Below are 23,916 nucleotides of genomic sequence, written 5' to 3' on the forward strand. Positions count from 1 at the left end.
TCTGCTGCTACTAGTGGCTCCCACATCCTCAGCCATGCTTTTGGTTTTTGATTTTTATTACTGTAGCCTGAATAATTTCAGTGAAACTCCACAAGCTTTGATGAATCACGCACAACGTGTAATTGTAATTCAAATGTAGTAGGACAAATCCCAGCTACACCATTTCACTGATCTCCTATCTTTTTATCCTCCTTTCATTTGAATCTCTGAATTATTCAGACTAATGCACACATCTTCTTTACTACTGCTTTTGTATAACACATTACTGTCTGGAATAATTCTCCAATGTTTTAGGGCTTTGTCTTCCTCTCTATTGCTGAGCTGTGAGCTATGACGTATCTCACTGTCCTACAGTCACTCTAAAACGGCTGCTGCAATCCCTGCCTAGGCTTTTATACAGACTATGATAGTCCCTCCTGATTGGCTGCACTATACTATATGATGTGATAGCTGCAAGGCATTATTGGTAAGCCTTTGTCTCAGGTCATGCATGAGATCATGTGGCTAATGCAATCTTCTGCAATATGTAAAAAGTTAGCAGGAAAATTGTTCGAATTTGCTGGGACCTGTGAATTTCATAAAATTAGACTCATATTTGATTTTCATCAAATTGATTCACTCATCACTACTAGCTAGTTATATTAACCTATGCCGTAGTTTAATGCTCTAAATTTCTCCATTAGCTATGTAATATATAGTATATGTAATATCCACTTTATGTGACTTCTACGCCTCCCATTTATCTATGCTGTTATTTTGCTACCACCAGAGCTGCAGTGATGTACTTCAGGAGAGATTTGCAGTGGAGATGAAATGTAGTGTTGCATTACGTTTGGCTGCATTGCACATTCAGGAGCGTATTCATTCTTGTGGGCAACCACAGAAGATAACATTCAAATATATTGAGTAAGTATGGATTTCAGATGAGCCATATCTGTTCATACATAAATCAGAGCTTGTGTATTGAAAAACCACCATAAATTCTACACATCGAAACTTACAAATGAAGACTTGGATGTGACATAAACATTTGTATACATAAATAGTTATGATTTTAATTTACATTTCTGAGTTTGGCATTTTATGTCATGAGCAAGACAAAATAAAAGCAATCCCACAATATCGTATTGTTATATTACATTAACACAGGGGTCCCCAACTCGTGCCTCATGAGCTACGTGTAGCTTGCAAGTCCCTGCTACGTGGCTTGTGGCTATCTTCTAGCTCAGCGAATTAGTGTCAGGTATAGCAGACAACTAAGAACAGTATGAAGTGGAGGAAGAGCGATGAAAAAGCTGTAGCATAGCAGCACTGCTGCCTCCTCCTTCCTCCTTCCTTGCTGGTGATATCATCCCCTTTAGCATGTAGCTGCTTCTGCTTGTTTGTTTCTGCACAGACTTCCACAACACTACAGCTATATTTATTGCATGTACAGATAGCTGCTGGATTGCGTGCATGATTGGTATATATTGTGCACCTGTCCAGTTTATTAGGACAGGTGTATGACATCTGCTGATGGTGCATTGATCCTAGCAGGAATCTGTAGACCTGACATCACCAGAAATTCTCTTCTCTCCACCTTTAAATAATGACACTTATACTTACCTCCGAGGCTGGCACCATGTCGGCACTGACTTTCTTGGGGATCACGTAACATTGTTATGTCATGTGATCTCTGCGGCCAATCAGCACAGCCTTCACTTTCCCCACCTTTGGACAAATCACATACATCCAGAGGAAGTGAGAGCTGCAGCTCTCTCAGTTCCTCCAGATGTATGTGATTTATCTCAAAGTGGGGAGAGTGTAGCCAGCACTGATTGGCTGCAGGGATCGCGTGACATAATGTTACATGATCCCCGGGAGAGCCAATGCCAACACCGCTGGAACAGCACTGGGAGATTTTTTTCACATTCATGTATTTATCTATTCTTTCCTCCTACTAGGAAAGACTGGGGGATAGATAACTTTTTATCTCCAACTTTACTTCGGAACATGAGAGGGAAGGACATAAAGAAGGCAATTAGCTTTCATATGAAAAGGAACCAATGCATCCTGGAACCAAGACAAAAGGTGAATAAGAATGTTTGCGCTGGGTTACAGCTGGGTACATATTACACTTAAAGGGAATCTGTCTAAAATGTCAAACTCAGCAGGTTTTTGCTATGTAATCTGAGAGCAGTGTGATGAAGTAGCAGAGTCCCTGATTACAGGGATCTGTCGCTTACTAGGCTGTGTTTTGCTGTTTCAATGCAATCAGCATTTTATCAGCAAGAGATTATTATAAAAGAACAACTTGGCACATGCAGGGTAGTACAGCCACGCCCCCAGCACTGATTAGCAGCTCTCTGTCACTATACAATGTTCAGAGAAAGCTGTAGTGTGGGCGGGGTTATACAGGGATCAACAACTGAGCTCTGCTGAATTTGCAGCAGAACTGTGACTCTCATAACTGCTGCACCCAGTCTACTGAGTGATACATTGCTGGAAATAAGGTCTTTGTCTTTACCTCATGGTGCTGTCAGATTACATAACAAAAACATGCTGACAGATTCCCTTTAAGGCTACATTCACACATGCATGTGACACGTCCTAGTGCTGTCTCTTTCTCTCTCAGACAGTACACTGGCCCTAAGAGTTTCATTGAGCCATACACACATCAATTTTAAAAACAAGTCCGTGTCTACGATCCAAGAGACTCGGCACATGTCCTATTCTCATCCGTTTTACGAATCAGAATTGACCATTAAAGTCTTCAGACAGCTGTATAAAATGGATGAAAATATTCTTTGTACTTCAGAGTTCCATCTGGGTTTGATCCATTTTAACTGATTTAACTAACTGCTAAAAGTCAATGATTAATCTAACCCAGATTCATTTTAATATTCTACAATGCCTTGTAACATAACACAGCAGGCTAACCTTTCTCCATTTCAGCAGCCGATATCTGCAGCTCAGGTTCGATTACAATATTTAAAGATTCTCGGAGATTTGAAGACTTATGGTGGAAAAATATTCAGTGCTACACTAATGGTATGTATGCAGTATATATCTGTAAGATTGAATGTGAAACTTATGAAAAAAATTACGGATTCTTCTTCTTAAAGGGAATTTTGTCACCAGGTTTTTGCTACCTCATCTGAGAGGAGCACCATATAGGAAAAGAGAACCTGATTCCAAGGATATATTACTTAGTTTACTGGATGCAGCAGTTCAGACACAATCAGAATTCTTAGATGTAGCATGTAGCAAAGCTGGGAAAGCTAATCCTACCCAAACCACAGCTCTATATGTATAGTGTCTATTAACAGTGAGCTGCTTATTAAAGGACGGACTGTGGTCAGTCTAGCAGTCCTGTGAGCTGTAGTCCAGGCAGTGATAATGTTCTGGTGAAAAAACCTTCATTATAAGTAAACAACAGTACACAGCCAGATGTGACATATCCCTGAAATCTGTGTCTCAGCCCCTATCTCCTGCTGTCTTCAGATTACATAGCAAAAACCTGCTGACATATTCCATACTGTATTAATAAATGTCATGTGTCATTGGTCTTTGTGGACTAATGTCTATAGGTGTTGAAACAACTTTGCTGAGAGCATTTCAAGGGAAATAAGGATTGTAGGTATTCACACTCTGAGGTAGGCATTAGGTAGTGTTCACACAGGCAATGCGGTTTGGTCCAAACAGGTGCAATTTGTTTGCTTTCATAAAACTCCAAGAGATTCAAAGCCAAAAACAGCCTCTTCTGGGCACAAAGGTATCACATCAAATAAACAATTCATTTAGCAGGGCAGATATGTCATTGTGGGCTCACCTGAACAGATTACAGTCCTCTGTCTTGTTATCCCCTTCAGCCTGAGCGCCAGCAGCTTACAATGCCGAACAGAAGTGTTCAACACGGTTCTCTGCAGCTTCAACACACAGACTGCTCAGCTTTCCCAACTGACCCATGCACTCTTCATTCAAAGAGAGTAAATCCTATAAAAGAAGGAAGCACCAAAAATAAATTATTATAGGTAAACCCTAGAATACCAAAAACGAAGAGAGACCCAAAAGGAGGTATTGAAAAAAGGCAGAAACATATACTGTATATTCACTATTCACTTTATTAGATACATAAACTACAGATAAAAGCAACATAAAGACAAGGACATATTAAAAAAACATGAAAAATAGCTCAGGGGGGGTACTGTCCAAAAAGATATAGACTAATAGTATACTCAAAATCACTGTTACAATTGTATATCCTCCATAGCAAAATGACAATCCAGATAGCCCAGTATACACAATCATACCATAGAAGAAATATATATTAAGTGCGCAGAAATAGCTAATTGATAAGAGGTATTGATAAGAGGCATAAATTATATTAAAAATAGCACAGGCTAGATGCTAGAAGGCATAAGTTGTATTGTAAATAGCACAAGCTAAATCACAGTGATGACAGTTATAATGGATAATACCCATAGCAGTTCTATCAGAAATGGATAGGGACTAGTGTTGAGCGAGCATGCTCGACACTGCTCGGTACTCACCCGAGCATCTCACTACTCGGGATGTTCGGCGAGCACCGAGCATTTTCGGGTTACTCGGGCGGGAGCTCGGGTCTCCGCCCTGCATGTTTGGCGCTCTTTACAGAGCCAATGAACATGCAGGGATTGCCAGCCAGTCACTGTAATGCTGCAGCCATGTTGGTTGTGGGCATTACAGTGATTGGCTGGCCGCACAGCGTCACCTCGAGTATTTAAAACCAGGCGCCGCCATCTTGGACACAGTCGCTCCAGATCAGACAGTGTAGGGAGAGTGCTGCTGAGCAAGGGAGAGATTTATACTGTGAAATAGGTAGTGTAGGGTCTCTAAAGCCTGCAAAATCAAACTAACAGTCCTTCTGTGGACTAATATCCATCCCAGATATCAGGCAGGCAGGCAGGCTGTATAGGAGAAGCAGTGGATATACCAACAAACATTGCATTACAGTCCTGTGTGCTGCTGCTGCTCAAATTGCTAGACTTAGCCCCAGGTCTCAGGGGCCAGGAAAAATCCTTTTTTTTTCATCTAAATCCTCTTTTTTTTTTTTTCCTCAGTCAGACTGTACAAATACCCGTCTTATTAACCTTTTGGTATCCCCCCCCCCCCCAAAAAAAAAAAAATTGAGTGTGTCTGTGAGTGTTCAGACACAAATATATCTATTTAAAAAAGTCTGGTATATGCCAGGAGATTAGAACTGTGGTTTTCCTCTTCCACGGTTCAAATCTGGGTGTAATCCACCTTTTTGCCTTTTTTACATAAAAAAAACAGTTTGAGTGTCTCTCTGACTGTTCAGACACAAATATATCTGTTTAAAAGATTCTGGTGTAGGCCAGAGAAATAGAACTGTGGTTTTCCTCTTCCACAGTTCAAATCTGGGTGTAATCCACCTTTTTGCCTTTTTTCCATAAAAAAAAAACAGTTTGAGTGTCTCGCTGACTGTTCAGACACAAATATATCTGTTTAAAAGATTCTGGTGTAGGCCAGAGAACTAGAACTGTGGTTTTCCTCTTCCATGGTTCTAATCTCCTTTTTATTACCCTTTTTCCTTGATAGTGCGAATGTAAGCTATTTTACTTCATTTACAATGGGCAAGGCGCGTGGCAAGGGACGTGGAACTGGACATTCTGGTGATGGTGCGTGCAGAGGACGGGGCCGTGGCCAAGGTGAAAATGTGCCACAACCAACAGCCACATCTTCTCGCTCCCAGTTCTTGACCGAATTACTAGGGAAGCACACAACACCACTATTGCGAACTGATCAGTGTGAATAGGTTATTAATTGGATAGCAGATAATACTTCCAGTCACCTGGGCACCACCACCTCCAGTCTGTCTTCCACATGGTCAAGTCTTAGTAGCCGTGAGTCGCGACCGCATACTCCTCTTCACCCTGATGCTCCTTTCTCCCACCATGCCGAGTGTCGTCAGACAGCAACTGATCCCACAGTTGGACATTCTGAAGAGCTGTTCACTGGTCCATTTCCATATTTGGGCCCCTCGCCTGCTCTGCTTGAAGTGGTGGAAGAGGATATCCCATGTAGCGATGCCCAAATATTTGAACAGCCACGGCGACAGGAAGGCGATGCTGGCAATTTGTCATAAGAGGTGGACGATGACGAGACACAATTGCCACGAAGTGAGGAGGAGGACCGTGGTGCGGAAGTGGAAGAGGAGGAGGTGGTGGATGATCTAGTAACTGACCCAACGTGGCAGGAGGACACGCAGAGCGAGGCCAGCAGTACACAGGGGGAGGGAGGCAGAGTACCCCAACAGGCAGGAAGAAGCAGTGTGGTGGCCGCAGACAGAAGGCGGGCAACCGTTCCCCGTAACACCAACACGAGGGACGTTGCCAGTACAACCGGTAGGTCTTCCAGAGTCTGGAATTTTTTTAACCACTTCGCACCAGAGCCTGTTTTTGCCTTCGTGACCGGGCCAATTTTTTCAATTCTGACCACTGTCAATTTATGAAGCAATTACTCTGGAACGCTTCAACGGATCCCCCTGATTCTGAGAATGTTTTTTCGTGACATATTGTACTTCATGATAGAGGTAAAATTTCTTTGATATCACATGCGTTTATTTGTGAAAAAATCGGAAATTTGGCGAAAATTTTGAAAATTTTGCAATTTTCAAACTTTGAATTTTCATGCCCTTAAATCAGAGAGATATGTCACACAAAATACTTAATAAATAACATTTCCCACATGTCTACTTTACATCAGCACAATTTTGGAACCAAAATTTTTTTTTGTTAGGGAGCTATAAGGGTTAAAAGTTGACCAGCGATTTCTCATTTTTCCAACAAAATTTACAAAAACATTTTTTTAGGGACCACATCATATTTGAAGTCACTTTGAGGGGTCTTTATGACAGAAAATACCCAAAAGTGACACCGTTCTAAAAACTGCACCCCTCAAGGTGCTCAAAACCACATTGAAGAACTTTATTAACCCTTCAGGTGCTTCACAGGAATTTTTGGAATGTGGAAGAAAAAAAATTAGCATTTAACTTTTTTCACAAAAATGTTACTTTAGACCCAATTTTTTTTATTTTCACAGAGGTAACAGGAAAAAATGGACCCCAAAATATTTTGTGCAATTTCTCTTGAGCGTGCTGATACCCCATATGTGAGGGAAAACCACTGTTTGGGCGCACAGCAGGGCTCGGAAAGGAAGGAGCGCCATTAGACTTTTTGAATGTAAAATTTGTCTGAATAATTAGCAGACACCATGTTGCTTTTGGAGAGCTCCTGATGTGACAAAACAGTGGAAACCACCCACAAGTGACACCATTTTGGAAACTAGACCCCTTAGGGAACATATCTAGATGTGTGGTGAGCACCTTGAACCCCAAGGTGCTTCACAGAAGTTTATAATATTGAGCTGTAAAAATAAAATTTTCACATTTTTCCCACAAAAACGTTTTTCATCCCTTAATTTTCCATTATCATAATGGTAATAGGATAAATTGCACCATGAAATTTGTTGTGCAATTTCTCCTGAACACGCCGATACCCCATATGTGGGGGAAAACCACTGTTTGGGCGCACGGCAGGGTTTGGAAGGGAAGGAGCGCCATTTGACTTTTTGAATGTAAAATTTGTCTGAATAATTAGCAGACGCCATGTTGCATTTGGAGAGCCCCTGATGTTCCTAAACAGTGGAAACCCCCCACAAGTGACACCATTTTGGAAACTAGACCCCTTAGGGAACTTATCTAGATGTGTGGTGAGCACCTTGAACCCCAACGTGCTTCACAGAAGTTTATAATAATCAGCTGTAAAAATAAAATTTTCCCATTTTTCCCGCAAAAACGTTTTTCATCCCTTAATTTTGCATTATCATAAGGGTAATAGGATAAATTGCACCATGAAATTTGTTGTGCAATTTCTCCTGAACACGCCTATACCCCATATGTGGAGGCAAACCACTGTTTGGGCGCACGGCAGGGCTCGGAAGGGAAGGAGCGCCATTTGACTTTTTGAATGTAAAATTTGTTTGAATAATTAGCGGACGCCATGTTGCATTTGGGGAGCCCCTGATGTGCCTAAACAGTGGAAACCCCCCACAAGTGACACCATTTTGGAAACTAGACCCCTTAGGGAACTTATCTAGATATGTGGTGAGCACCTTGCACCCCCAGCTGCTTCACAGAAGTTTATAATATTGAGCCATAAAAATAAAATTTTCCCATTTTTCCCACAAAAAATGTTTTCCTTTCCCTAATTTTGTACTATCATAAGGGTAACAGGATAAATTGCACCATGAAATTTGTTGTGCAATTTCTCCTGAACACGCCTATACCCCATATGTGGAGGCAAACCACTGTTTGGGCGCACGGCAGGGCTCGGAAGGGAAGGAGCGCCATTTGACTTTTTGAATGTAAAATTTGTTTGAATAATTAGCGGACGCCATGTTGCATTTGGGGAGCCCCTGATGTGCCTAAACAGTGGAAACCCCCCACAAGTGACACCATTTTGGAAACTAGACCCCTTAGGGAACTTATCTAGATATGTGGTGAGCACCTTGCACCCCCAGCTGCTTCACAGAAGTTTATAATATTGAGCCATAAAAATAAAATTTTCCCATTTTTCCCACAAAAAATGTTTTCCTTTCCCTAATTTTGTACTATCATAAGGGTAACAGGATAAATTGCACCATGAAATTTGTTGTTCAATTTCTCCTGAACACGCCGATACCCCATATGTGGGGGAAAACCACTGCTTTGGTGTACGGCAGGGTTCGGAAGAGAAAGGAGCGCTATGTTGGCTGGGATAGGCAGCAGACACCATGTCACATTTGAAGAGTCGCTGACATGCCGAAACAGCAGAAACCCCCACAAGTGACCCCATATTGTAAACTACACCTCTCAAGGAATTCATCTAGGGAAGTAGTGAGTATTTTTTAATTTTTAAATTTATACCATTGGGCAGTGAAAAAAGCATAATTATATTTTTACCACAAAAAATGTTTTACCCTCAGATTTTACATTTTCACACAGGGCAATGGGTAAAAATGGTGCCGAAATGTGTCACACAATTTCTTCTAAAAGTGGCAATACCCCATATGTGGCTGTATCATACCGCTCAGCCATATGGCGACATCTGGGGGGGACGGAGTGCTATTTGACAATTGGAGAACAAATTATTGTAGAATAGGCATTTGGATTTGGGAGCACAAAATTTTTTGAATTTCTTTTGGGGGGCATGGGCCATTTCGCTTTTCCAGAGCCTTTCTGCTACCAGTAACTTGGAAGTCCCTTATATTTTTAACAGATGACGGACCTGAGTGGGGACTAGCTTTTTTTGAGGACTGAGTTGAAGCTTTTATTGGGAACATTTTACGTAACATTTATCCGGCGCTCTAGGCTGAGCACTTACATCGGGGTTTCCATCTAAATTTCCAAGTGATGTAATTCAGATGAAACCCCTGCGGGATCCATTCACTGTAATGAGGCAGCAGAGTTACTCTGGACTCCGTCTGGCCTCTGTTTAGCGGTGTCCTTTTTTTCAGAAGTGCACAAAACTGTGGCCAACCGCACTTTTATGCACGCCTAAAACAAATGACACCGTGGGATCACAGGCCAGACGGCATCCACAGTGGCCTATATCTGCCTCATTACAGGGAATCTTCCGTCATGGGTTCCGGCTGAATCACATATTTCAGAGATTTACATGGAAACTCTGGCGTAAGTGCTCAGCACAGAGCGCAGGATAAATGTGTGCCGAGCCATTCTGCGATCTTTGGGAGACATAATAAACAAATCAGTAGCAGGTGAAGAATTGGTTTTATTTATTTTTTACGCCATTCGTAGTGTGATATAACTGATTAGATTACTTTATTCTTCGGGTCGGTGCGATTACAGAGATACCAGATTTATATGGGGTTTTTATGACTGACAGCTGTCACACACTAAGAGACGCTTTTTGTTTGCAAAATCTAGTTTTTGCATCGCCATATTTTGAGAGCTATAATTTTTCCATATTTCGGCCGACAGAGTCCTGTGATGGCTTGTTTTTTGCGGGACGAGTTGACATTTTTATTGGTACCATTTGTGGGTACGTGACATTTTTTGATCGCTTTCTATTCCGTTTTTTGGGAGGTAAAATTAACAAAAGCCAACAATTCAGGAATTGTTTTTTGAGGTTTTTTTTTATGCCGTTCTGCGTGTGGTAAAAGTGATCAGGCAGCGTTATTCATCGGGTCAGTACGTTTACAGCGATACTACACTTGCTGTATATTTTTTATGTTTTGCCGCTTTTACACAATAAAACAATTTTATAGAAAAAATATTTTTTTTGCATCGCTTTATTCTGAGCGCTATAACTTTTTTATTTTTTGGCTGATGGAGCTGTATAGCGGCTTGATTTTTGAGGAACAAGATGACGTTTTCAGCGGTACCATTTTATTTCCATTTTGCTTTTTGATCGCATTTTTTTCCACTTTTTGTTTGGCGATATGAGGAAAAAGCATAGTTTTTTGCTCCGTTTTTTATTTATTTTTATTACGGTGTACACATAAGGAGTTAATTAGTGTGACAGTTTTATAGCTCGGGTTGTTTCGGACGCGGCAATACCAAATATGTGTACTTTTTTTATTTTTGCATAAATATATGGATTTATCGGTTTAATATTTTATTTATTTATTTTTATTTATTTTGTATTTTTTTTTAACAGTTTCAAAACATTTTTTTTTACATTTTTACTTAGTTCCTGTATGGGACATTAATTTTTATTTTTCTGATCCCTGATCTCATGTAATGTAATAGACATGTATTACATTATATGAGATCTTCACTGACTGTTTCACAGTCTCCTGTCTGGCATCAGCTACAGGCTGAAGCCAGACAGGAAGGACACCATATATGGCAGAGCTGGAGGCGGTCATGTGACCTCCAGCTGCCATAGCAACGCCAGGTCCTGAAAGCAATCAAGGGGTCGTCGGAGAGGTAAGTGGACGACCCCCTCTCCTCCTGCTGTCTTCTATATGCCGCGATCACTATAGATCGCGGCATATAGAAGACAGCAAAGGGTTAACATCACTGGGACCTGATCTAATCAGGTCCCGATGATGTTCCCTGTCAGAGCTAACGCTCTGCACCGCTCCCGCAGCGATTGCAGGACCCTGGGGGTCCTGAGCGCTGCGAGACCACCCACCATTTTTAAACGTCCGCGCTGCACAGAGCCCAGGCAGCGCGGACGTTTATCTACAGTGGGCGGTCGGGAAGCGGTTAAAGACTCTGCTGATAACCCCAAAAAGGCCATTTGTACCACCTGCCATGTCAGCATCAGCAGGGGTGACAAAACTACCAGCCTGACCACCACCAGCATGATCAGGCACATGTCAGCAAAGCACCCGACTTTGTGGGGTGAACCCCAGGGTCCACAACCAGTGTCAGCGGGTGTCACCACTGCTTCTTCCGCTGTTGTGCGTGTAAGAGAACCCCCTGTTGTGTGTGCAAGGCAATCCCCTGTCCATACTACATGCAAAGATGCCCCCTCTTCTCAGTCTTCACTTGTTATGGCAGTTTCTCAAGAAACAGCATCAACGTCCACGTCCCACCGCAGCGTTCAATTGTCCATATCCCAGACCTTTGAACGAAAGCGCAAATTCGCAGCCAACGCCCCACAGGCCACAGTTTTAAATTCGCACATTTCACGACTGCTTGCGTTGGAAATGCTGCCTTTTAGGCTGGTGGAGACGGAATCCTTCCGCAACCTTATGGCGGTGGACATCCCTCGGTACTCGGTCCCCAGCCGACACAATTTTGCCCGGTGTGCCATCCCCGCACTACACAAGCACGTGTCCCAAAACATCTGCCGTGCCCTCAATAACGCAGTTACTGGGAGAGTCCACCTGACAACGGACATGTGGACAAGTGCTTAAGGCCAGGGACGGTACATCTCCCTGACGGCACACTGGGTAAACATTGTGGAAGCCGGAACCCAGTAGGACCTTGGGACGGAACACATCCTCCCCACACCGAGGATTGCGGGCCCTATGTCAGTCAGAGTTGCCCCCACAGTGTACAGCTCCTGCGCATCATCCTCCTCCTCCTTCTCATGTTCAGCCTCCATCTCAGATATCACCACATCAGTTACAAGCTGGAAGCACTGCAGTACTGTCTCAGCCAAGCGGCAACAGGCTGTGCTGAAACTCAGAAGCTTAGGTGATAAACCTCACACTGCTTGTGAGTTGTGGACAGCTGTGAAAGAGCAGGCAGATCTGTGGCTGAGACCGCTGAACCTACATCCAGGCATGGTCGTGTGTGACAATGGCCGTAACCTGGTGGCGGCTCTGAGGCGAGATCACACACGTACCATGCCTGGCTCATGTGCTTAACCTCGTGGTTCAGCGGTTTCTTAAATCGTACCCCGAGTTGCCAGATCTGCTCGTCAAAGTACGCCGCCGGTCAGCTCATTTTCGGAAGTCGGCTACAGCTTCCGCCGCCCTTGCTGTGTTGCAGCAGCGTTTGCAGCTTCCGGCACACCGACTGGTGTGTGATGTCCCCACATGTTGGATCTCTGCCCTCCACATGTTGCAAAGGATTTGTGTGAGAAGAGAGCAGTTGTGGATTACCAGCATCAACATGGCCGTTGGTATTCAGTTCAGACTCCACACATAAGACCTCAGGAGTGGACCTGGATGTCTGACATATGTACCATCCTGACAAACTTTGAGGAGTCCACCAAGATGGTGAGTGGCAATGACGCCATCATTAGCGTCAGCATCCCACTTGTCTTTTGCAACGCTCTCTGCAGAGAATTAAAGAGGAGGCATTGCAGCCAGAGTATGATGAGATGGATCAAGAAGCCGTAGCGGGCGATTACACACAGCCCAGCCTCATCTCATCCCAACGTGCATTGGGGGACAATGAGGGAGAGGAGGAGGAGGAGGAGGAAGAACAGGAGCTGGCATCATGAGCTGCAGACCGTAGTACCTGTACTACTGTCATACCGTTGGTTCACCGTGGGTGGCCTGAGGACAGGGGGGAGGAGGAGGAGGAGAGCATGGTCAGTCGTCATCTTGGTGAGGACACGGAAGTCTTGCCCATTACCAGTCTGGCACGCATGGCTGACTTTATGCTACGCTGCCTTAACCGTGACCCTCGCGTTGTCAAAATGTTGGGAGAATTCTCCCGCGCTGGGATGGCATTGACATGGCAGGCTGGATGGTAGCAGAACGCTGCCATCCAGCTTGTCATACTTCAGAGACATTGCCTGCGCTCCGCAGTGTCTCTGAAGGATGGCAGCGTTCTGCTACCATCCAGCCTGCCATCTCAATGCTGTCCCAGCATGGGAGAATTCTCCTGCTCAAGCGGTGACGTCATTTGCCGTCACCGCATGGGCAGGAGAATTTTCCCACGCTGTCAGTGACGTGCATGAGGTGAGCTGAATTTATTGGACATGAGCTCGGCTCATCTGGATGCCGTCACAGCCAGACACTGAGGAGCTTCACTGAGGAGCTTCTCAGTGTCTGCAGCATGGGAAGCTGGATGGTAGCGTTCGGCTGCGATCCAGCCTGTCATGTCAATGTAGCAGAGCTGAAGCCATCCTGCGAACCATGGAAAGGTAAGGTTGAGGTTGGTTTATTATTTTACTTTTATTGCAGGAGATCGTTGGCTTCAGCTGGAATGGGCGATACGGTAAGTAGAGTTTAATTTAGAACATTAAAGAATTGTGTCTTTATTTCAATTAAAGGACTTTATTCTGGGTGTTTGTGTTTTTTTTAACTTTCACTATGGGGTTAGTAATGGGGGTGTCTTATAGACGCCTCTCCATTACTAATCTGGGCTTGATGTCAGCTGGCATTATAAGCTGACATCAACCCCAACCCTATTACCCCACTGCCACCGCTACAGGGCAGTGGGAAGAGCGAGGCTAAGTGCCAGAAATGATGGATGCGCCATTTCTGGGGAGGCTGATGGCTGGTGTTTCTGGCCTGGGAGGGGGCCAATATTCATGGCACCCTTCCTGGGCTATTAATATCAGCCCCCAGATGTCTGCCTAGCCTTTGCTAGCTATTAAAATAGGGGGGACCTCACGTCCTTTTTTTTTTGGGTCCCCCATTTTAATAGCTAGTAAAGGCTAGGTATTCAGCTGGGGGCTGATATTAGTAGCTTGGGAAGCTCCATGGGTATTACCCCCTCCCAGGCTTCAAACATCTGCCCCAGCCGTCTGCTTAACCTCCGCTAGAGACTAAAATTGCAGGGAACCGCACGCCAATTTTTTTTAAATTAAATTCTTTATTTTAACACTAAATGACAAGTACAGTAACCAACACTGTCACTGTACTTATTATATATGTGACTGACATGTTTCTATCTATCTAATCTATGTGTGATGCTCTATTCTTTCTGTTCTAAATTGTCGGGTACTGATGTATGCCGCTGATGAGTTGCCGGCTTTTTTAAAGAGACGAGTGCATGAAAATTGGAGGGTACTAGTGTGTTCCAAGTGCCCTGCTATGTTTTTCATGCACCCTCCTATATACCCTGCCTGCCTGTCTGCCTATATATTCTGCCTGCCTGACGTTTAACTGAGCACTGTTCCCATCGATTTGGGCAATTTTTGACCTTCTGCAGACCGCCAGGGGGGACCGCCAGAAAAATGCTCGAGTTTCCCATAGACTTACATTGGGCTCGTTGCTCGGGTCGAGCACCCGAGTATTCCAATGTGCTCGACCCAAACTTCGAGCACCCGAGCATTTTAGTGCTCGCTCATCACTAATAGGGACATACCACAACCCCCTCACACTAGTCCAATGCCGTTTCGCTACCGCTTCATCAGGGAGTGTGGTGGAGGGGGGAGAATGGAACATATATTGTATATACTTACAGCTGCAGTTAATTAGTGAATTCACTCTCACACACATTCTGATTACTTATTGTTCACATTATGCATATACGGATTTAATAAATGTTTCCCTTTTATAAATTGCAAATAACATTATGTGCTATGCAACATTCTCCTTGTTCTCTTCCCTTTATTAAGATGGCTTAGGGGAGCTCTGTGCACCGCAATACGCATGCAAGTGGCTCACTGCTGTAGTGGATAGACTCGGCCTCACGTCATGAACAGCATCCTGCCCTTCAGTGACTTGCACCTTGTCCTCCATTCCAGATGTGATTGCCAAGCGCATGTGTGAACAGCGGCACCTGATACCATGGCGTTCCCAATTGCTAATTGACTGCAGCTGTAGGTATATCTTATATATGTTCCATCCTCGTCCCTCCATAATAATCCCTGATGAAGCAATACAATACAATTTATGCCTTCTAGCATGTAGTTTGCGCTATTTACAATACAACTTATGCCTTCTAGCATTTAGCTTGTGCTATTTTTAATATAATTTATGCCTCTTAGAAATTAGTTATTTATGTGCATTTATAATTTATACAATATATTGTCACTGAACATTTATATTAATATATATTTTTTCTATGGTATGATTGTGTATACTTGGCTATCTGGATTGTCATTTTGCAATGGAGGATATATAATTGTAACAGAGATTTTTTGAGTATACTATTTGTCTATATCTTTTTAGACATATCCTCCCGACGCATGAGCTGTAGATTTTTAATATGTCCTTGTCTTTATGTTGTTTTTATCTGTAGTTTATGTATCTAATAAAGTGAATATTTAATATATATGTTTCTGCCTTTTTTGAATACCTTCTTTTGGGTCTCTCTCTATTCAGAGAGAGACCCTGGCATGTCTTTCTTTCAGTTACAGATCACATTTTCGCTGGACACTTACCAGCAGCACACTAGACTCTGTTCCATCCAGCAGACTGACACACCTAGTAAACACAGATCTTGGTTCTAAGTTAAAACTAGCCAGGTGCATCTAATTAAGACCCGCAGTGCTAGGATTTAACCCAGTCCTACCTGGCTTTGCTACAGGATCCATAAAGATGCTCCACTGAAATAACATACAAAACATGTTAGGGGAATCAGGACTCATAAATGTTGGACTACACATTCAGAGTTAGGGAATACTGCTCTCGATATTCTATACCACATAGGACCTGATTGGACATGTAACCCATTTGAGATTACAGCACTTAGTATAATGTATATCTGATATTTTTTTGAAGTTGATCATATTTTTATTTCAGCTACAGGACAGAGAATCATATGTCACTCTTCTTGTTGGAGCCAAGTATGGGATCAGTCAGATCATTAACAACAAACTGAACATCATGATAAACCTAGCAGAATTCTCCAACATCAGCAAAATGGAGCTAACTGCAGAGTCAGAGAAAGTGAGCCTGGTGAAGGTCTACCTTCAGGATGTCAAGGTAAGTGCAATTAATGAAAACAGCAAATACTTTATTTTAGTTACACAAATAGCATGTCAACCCTTCCCGACATTAGCTGTATATACACGGCATTGTCAGGATGTGATGTGCAGTAATGGGGGGTTTTGGTGCTGTGACCAAAGATTAGAGATAACTCAATATTGTCAATAGCTCCCTCAGTTACCCTAACGATACCCCCAATAGGTGATTGTGGGGTGCCAATGGGTTGCTATGGCAAATGGGGGCTTATCTTTTGCCCCTATGTTTGCCATCTTAGGAAACTTATTAAAAGGTTAACACCGGCAAACAAAAATACATTTCAATACTGACACTTGGTCATGTTCCCTATTGGGACTAAAAAAAAAAGAGTAAAAATAAAGTTTTTTTTTAAAAAAAAAAAATCCTCTTTCCTGTTTTATTATGTAAAAAACTGCACACCATTGGTATTGATACATCTGGATAAACCTGTAATGATCTGAACATTATTTGCTTATGGCAACTGACAGAGAATACTGGGCTCTCATCATGAGTCTTGTAGTCTTTGAAAGATGTGGTAGTCTGCATGCATGACTGTCACAAAGAGCGATGAGGTTCCACTAGTGGGATTCCCAATGATCATACATTTATAACCTTGTAGGGAGATGGACATATTGCCCTGCTACCACTTGATGACATCAGTACTGTGCATAATGTAATATGTAATCTGAATAATGTCCTGCGTCTTGTGCACATAATGTGTCGTGTGAAGTGTAAGATGTTTGCCTATGTAATGTATGTAGTAGAGATGTGTTACATTGTTAGTATGAAGCTGTAGTCTGCCCAGCCAAAGGTAGCTGGCAGAGACAGGGAGAGTTACGACACAGTTAATGTCTGGGAATAGCCCACAGTGGGAGAGGATAGTGTCAGGGAAGGAAGATGATTTCCTGAATAGAGGAGTAAGAAGTTGGAGAGTAACAAGTGTGCAGTGCTGCCAAAGAGTGATCCACAGCTAGAAGGAGACATGAACTGACAGAAAAGACAGAGTGGCTTTCCACCTTATAGGAGTCCTTGGATAGGACAACGTGTCACAAGAAATCCTTAGCTTGATAAACACCGAATGTATGGACCTGAAGAGGACTGAGACTGTAGGACTAGTGAGGATCCCGAGCGGTGGATCCAGGCCATACATAGTGATAGGACGTGGAGCCGCTGAGCGTGTGTAGAGAAACTCACTGAACTGTACTGTGGCCACAAGCTAGGCTGTGATAAAGTAGGACGAAACAGTGTGCTCTACCAGCCCTGGAGTAGACTACAGTGGAAGCAAACAATGTCTGTGAAAAGACTTCTTGCTGTGAATGAAACATGCTTAAGAGTGTGTAATCGCTATTCCTTGTACATAACCCTTATTAAGTTCAGTAAAGTTCCCATGTTTACACGGAAGTCTCCTTGATCTGTGGAAGTCGTGATCCTCACCAGCCAATACCATCGGCTAAAGACGGCCTTGCACGGGCACAAGGCCCACACAACACCAACATCAACACCTAGCCAGGACCCACACAATTTTCCTGTAAAGTGCCAAGGTGTGACGGGACAGCTGCTTGGTCATGACTACCACTCTGCAACATTTTACAACCTCACCAGATACCCACTGCTTGATCGTAATAATATTAATGTATCGTTTTAGCTGTTTTTTTGCATGTTTTTTTGTTAATAGACAATATCTTTCATTTATCTAGCCACTTTCCCTTTTGCTGGAGTCAAATAGTGCAAAGGACATTGCATGTCTCATTTCTGGTTATTGCAAGCTGTATGTGAATCCTACATCATCAATCCTTGAGTGGCCGGGTAATAACCTATACCACAGGTTATCTACAGAGGAAGGTAAGAACAATTGGTAAACACACAAGTCTTTGATAATAATCCATCTAAAGGTTTTTAAAACTATTTATTTCTCATTACCAGAATGGTACAAAACAGAAATAATATTTACTTTATATAATTCTATAAAATAATACAAAAGCTAAGATAAAACGGTTAAAATAAGAACATGCTCATGTTCCATGTAGGTGGGAACTTCATTTCCTTCATAGGTAAAATGTAGACCTTAGTATCGCCATCCTGAGGCTAAGTGCCCACGATGCAGAAATGCTGCGGATTTTTCCTGAGCGTTTCTGCATCTCCCTGGCAGAAAAAAACACGTGCGGATTTTACATGCGTTTTTTCTGCCAGGTAGAAGCGTAAGTGAAGCATTTTGAACATGCAAAAATAAAAAAAAAACATTATACTCACCTTCAGATGGCCCCCGATCTCCTCAGCGATGCGTCCAGTATCTTCGGCGGCTCCCGGTGCTCTAAAAAGGACCTTCCATGGCGTCATTTAGTGATGTGATGGTCACGCGACCATCACCTGACCACTGATGTCAGCGGTCGCGTGACCGTCACATGACTAAATGACGTCACGGAAGGTCCTTGCAGACCACCGCCGGAAGCCAAAGAGACAGCAGCGCCGCTCAGAGGAGACCGGGGGGCACCGGAAAGGTGATATTTTAATTATTTTTTAACCACAGGTACTATGGTACCCGGGTCTGGAGGAGAGTCTCCTCATCTCCAGACCCGGGTACCATTCGCGCATTGAACGGCATAATATCCGCATGTGCACGTGTAGTCATGCGGATGTTATGTGGTCCAATGCAAAACGCTGCGATTCCGCAAAATTAATGGTAGTGCTGCGGATTTTTCCGCAATGATAATCCGCAGAGGAAATTTCCGCAGCATGTGCACAGCACATTCAGATTATCATTGAGGAACATGGCAGACCTTCCACCAAGCGTATTTTAAGCGTTTCCGTGGCGGAATTGCCACTGTAGAATTGCCGCTGCGGAAACGCTTAAAAAATGCATAGTGGGCACACAGCCTGAGTTCTAATGTTTAACTTCTTAAGGATGCTACCTATGTTGTGCAGTTAAAGGGGTTTTACCACGAACAAAAGTTAATTTTAATCAATAGATCATGGAATAAAAATAATTTCCACAATTGGACGTGTTTAAATAAAATGTTCCTGTGCTGAGATAATCTTATAAATGTGCCCCTGCTGTGTACTGTGTAATGGCTGTGTCTGACCGTACAGGAACATGGTCTGATCATACCACATCTCCTGGGCAGGGGAGGATGCAAAAGAGTATACAGACATTTCAGCATGGGATCGCAGCTGATTCTTTCTTTTGAAGTAAAACACCGATTAAAAACAGGCAGGGTAATGTTTTACCTCACAGAAAGAATCAGCTGTGACCCCCTGCTGTAATGTCTGTATACTCTTTTGCGTCCTCCCCTGCCCAGGAGATGTGGTATGATCAGACCCTGTTCCTGCACGGTCAGACACAGCCATTACACAGTACACAGCAGGAACACATTGATAAGATGATCTCAGCACAGGGACATTTTATTTAAACACATCCAATTGTGGAAGTTTTTATTCCAAGATCTGTTCATTAAAATTAATTTTGTTCGTGGGAAAACCCCTTTAAGTTCTTGCATCATCGCATTCTCAGAGACATAACTTTCTTCTTTTTTTAATGATGTAGCTATGTTAGGTTATTTTATAGTATACCGTATGTTTTTTTTTGGGGGGGGCAGAAGATTGTGTGAGGGCATGGGGTAGCAAATGTTTCAGGCAGCAAGTGTTTGTTTTTTGTACAATGTCTATTATGCAGAACTGTAGGCACCTGCAATCACATTCTGTGAGCTTTCGTGGCGTAGCAAAGAAAGTCTTCTTTCTCTTTCCAGCCACTTAGGCATTATGGTCAGTGTCACTATTGACCATGATATCAAAGGGGTTTAACAGGATCAGAGTTCTTTGTAATCCAGGCAGCATCAGAATTCTTTGCAATCCAAGCAGGATCAGAGGTCTCTGCAATACAGGCTGGATCAGTTTTATCTGCAATCCAGGCTGTTGCAGCAGCATGTCATTGATGTATTGTCCCCTTGTCATACATGCACTGTGCAATATGAGGTTATTTACTTATTTTATTTATTTATATAGCAACCACGTATGCAGCGGATTGTTATCCCTTAGATTTGACCCTGTCCCTTTAGTCCGGTATCACATATCCGTAAAACACGATCTGTGCTTGGATTTTAATGCCCAGCTTGACTGTCGTGTCTCCTGACCTGAGCTAACTGCCTCATAATTATACACTGCTCAAAAAAATAAAGAGAACGCTTAAACAACAGAATATAACTCCAAGTAGATCAAACTTCTGGGAAATCAAACTGTCCACTTTGATTGTCAATCAGTGTTGCTTCCTATTTCACATGCTGTTGTGCAAATGGAATAGACAATAGATGGAAATTATTGGCAATTATCAAGACACCCTCAATAAAGGAGTGGTTCTGCAGGTGGGGACCACAGACCACATCTCAGTACCAATGCTTTCTGGCTGATGTTTTGGTCACTTTTGAATGTTGGTTGTGCTTTCACACTCGTGGTAGCATGAGACGGACTCTACAACCCACAGAAGTTGCTCAGGTAGTGGAGCTCATCCAGGATGGCACATCAATGCGAGCTGTGGCAAGAAGGTTTGCTGTGTCTGTCAGCGTAATGTCCAGAGGCTGGAGGCGCTACCAGGAGACAGGCCAGTACACCAGGAGACGTGGAGGGGGCCGTAGGAGGGCAACAACCCAGCAGCAGTACCGCAACCTCCGCCTTTGTGCAAGGAGGAACAGGAGGAGCACTGCCAGAGCCCTGCAAAATGACCTGCAGCAGGCCACAAATGTGAATGTGTCTGCAAAAACGGTTAAAAACTGACTCTATGAGGGCCCGACGTCCAGAGATGGGGGTTGTGCTCACAGCCCAACACCGTGCAGGACGCTTGGCATTTGCCACAGAAAACCAGGATTGGCAAAGTCACCACTGGCGCCCTGTGCTCTTCACAGATGAAAGCAGGTTCACACTGAGCACATGTGACAGACATGACAGAGTCTGGAGACACCGTGGAGAGCGATCTGCTGCCTGCAACATCCTTCAGCATGACCGGTTTGGCAGTGGGTCAGTAATGGTGTGGGGTGGCATTTCTTTGGAGGGCCGCACAACCCTCCATGTGCTCGCCAGAGGTAGCCTAACTGCCATTAGGTACCGAGATGAGATCCTCAGACCCCTTGTGAGACCATATGCTGGTGCGGTTGGCCCTGGGTTCCTCCTAATGCAGGACAATGCCAGACCTCATGTGGCTGGAGTGTGTCAGCAGTTCCTGCAAGATGAAGGCATTGAAGCTATGGACTGGCCCGCCTGTTCCCCAGACCTGAATCTGATTGAGCACATCTGGGACATCATGTCTCGCTCCATCCACCAACATCACGTTGCACCACAGACTGTCCAGGAGTTGGCAGATGCTTTAGTCCAGGTCTGGGAGAAGATCCCACAGGAGACCATCCGCAACCTCATCAGGAGCATGCCCAGGCGTTGTAGGGACGTCATACAGGCACGTGGAGGCTACACACAATACTGAGCCTCATTTTGACTTGTTTTAAGGACATTACATCAAAGTTGGATCAGCCTGTAGTGTGTTTTTCACTTTAATCTTGGGGGGTGACTCCAAATCCAGGCCTCCATTGGTTCATAAATTTGATTTCCATTGATGATTTTTGTGTGATTTTGTTGTCAGCACATTCAACTTTGTACAGAACAAAGTATTCAATGAGAATATTTCATTCCTTCAGATCTAGGATGTGTTATTTGAGTGTTCCCTTTATTTTTTTGAGCAGTGTATATGAGGCACTTAGCTCAGGTCAGGAAACCTGGTGATTGGACCGGGAATTCCTATCTGAGTGCCGTCCGGATTTAGGGGAATTTTTAGAACATATTAATGTGAATTTTCAACTTTGCACTAATTCATTAATTACAACATATGGTATAGTTTGAGCTGTTTTTCTATGTTTGAGTGGCATTCTCCAAATCCTATTATATGGCTCAGTAGTTAGATATGTAGACTTCCAGCGCTGGGGTCCTGGGTTCAAATCCCACTAAGAACAATATCTGCAAGGAGTTTGTAAAAAGAGCATAATAATAAGTAGGTATTAACTTAATGAAATTATTTTTTACTGACATTTAAGATGTTGTTTTAAATAATACAAAAACAGTGGTCCAATATGAACTATGTGAATTAATAGAATATCAGAATAGCCAGAAACTATAGTCAGAGATTTAACTAATGTAAAATCCGAGACATGTCCCATCACATGTAATTTATGGTATTGGTCTTTTGAGGCAGAGGCCCATTGGGGCGCCTGTAGGCCCTAGGTACAATTACTACTTTTGCACCCATTGTAGCAGCACCCCTTACTATAGTGCTGCTTTTAGCTAAAACTAATCATTGGCATTTGCAGGCAGTCAGTTAGGTTAGAAGTTATGTCCAATGAGGAAAGTTTCGTTGAATATGCATTTATGAAAATGTATTTTTTATGTTCATTTATCACCATGAATACTAACATGCTAATGAATTTTGTCTTTACTTTAAGGGTATGAATCTAGAGCTTGCAGTGACTCTGAAGAATCCTCAGAATTGGATTCCTCACAAGATCTCTCATCAGATCTCCATTTTTTGAAGTCCCGAAACATAAAACCTTTACAGGAGGAGGATGAGGAAGAAGATGGGGAAGATGGATGTGAGATTAAGCAAAATGAAGAAGATAAACAAAGTGATCTCAAATTAAAAGACCACTGTGATAATACAATCAATGATACGGACAGCATTTCTGAAAACTCAGATTCCGCTAATACAGAAAGTCAAGGTTATAAAATCAGTTGGTCCAGTGATTCAATTGATGCTCTGGAAGAAGATGATCTAGAGACATGTTCCTCAAGTAAGCCAGAGTTTTTTCAGTTTTATACACCAATTTTGAAAGACGTCTCTACGGAGGACCAAATTGTCTTCATTGATGATCCTGAACAGAAATGCAAAGAGAATGCCTGCCATGAACAAGACCCATTGCTATGCTTTTTGCAGAAGATTAATTGCAAAGAAGATACAGTACCAGATTTGAAGGAGCCATCTAGATCTCCTAAAGAGATAGGCAGCAAAGAGGAAAATGATCTGCAAAGTTTCTTTGGCTGTCAGTTTACAGAAAATAACATAATGGAGTATTACAGCCTGTGCTCAAATGTTTCCCCTGCCAGCAGTGTGGATAAGAATATTCCTAGCAGTCCGGAAAGCAACAGTGTAATGAATCAAATAGAAGAAACTAAAACTCAGAATAGAGCTTATAGTCATGGCAGGAATGATGGAGTGGAAACTCTTATACTGGACCCTCCACCGGGTTTTGGTGACAGTAGTTCTGAAGAGGAATTCTTTGATGCTACAGACCGCTTCACACCCACAATAAGTTCTCCGGGTAAATCAAATTCTATAATATGTTCGCTTACACATTGCTACCATGCACCATCATTCTCCCCTCCTCTGAAATCCATTAACATTTTCCTGTGAAGGATGAAACCCTTACCATCAAAGAGTGAATTAATTCACTCTCCTGTACAGTTATCAGATCAAGTTTCTTATATTTTATGTTCCTCTAAAACGAAAGAATTTTGCGGGAAAATAATGTTTTTCTAGATAAC

The 23,916-nt window shown here is 43.0% G+C and overlaps 1 protein-coding gene across 3 annotated transcripts in view; it reads left to right on the forward strand.

Annotated features, from left to right (window-relative positions):
- The window catches only part of FRMPD1 (FERM and PDZ domain containing 1), a 214,799-nt gene that overhangs the window by 185,046 nt on the left and 5,837 nt on the right, over window positions 1-23,916 (forward strand). For 2 of the 3 annotated variants that reach the window (XM_073662693.1, XM_073662686.1), the window contains 6 exons: window positions 770-906; window positions 1,944-2,070; window positions 2,935-3,030; window positions 16,147-16,329; window positions 18,045-18,189; window positions 22,821-23,693. In XM_073662693.1, coding sequence (XP_073518794.1) covers window positions 770-906; window positions 1,944-2,070; window positions 2,935-3,030; window positions 16,147-16,329; window positions 18,045-18,189; window positions 22,821-23,693 — 1,561 coding nt within the window. The remainder of the gene's footprint in view (window positions 1-769; window positions 907-1,943; window positions 2,071-2,934; window positions 3,031-16,146; window positions 16,330-18,044; window positions 18,190-22,820; window positions 23,694-23,916) is intronic. The other variant, XM_073662703.1, reaches the window with a different exon arrangement.

The sequence above is a fragment of the Phyllobates terribilis genome, unplaced genomic scaffold (assembly GCF_046119375.1).
Source record: "Phyllobates terribilis strain yellow unplaced genomic scaffold, ASM4611937v1 Scaffold_1__5_contigs__length_1240528914, whole genome shotgun sequence".
Lineage (NCBI taxonomy): Eukaryota > Metazoa > Chordata > Amphibia > Anura > Dendrobatidae > Phyllobates > Phyllobates terribilis.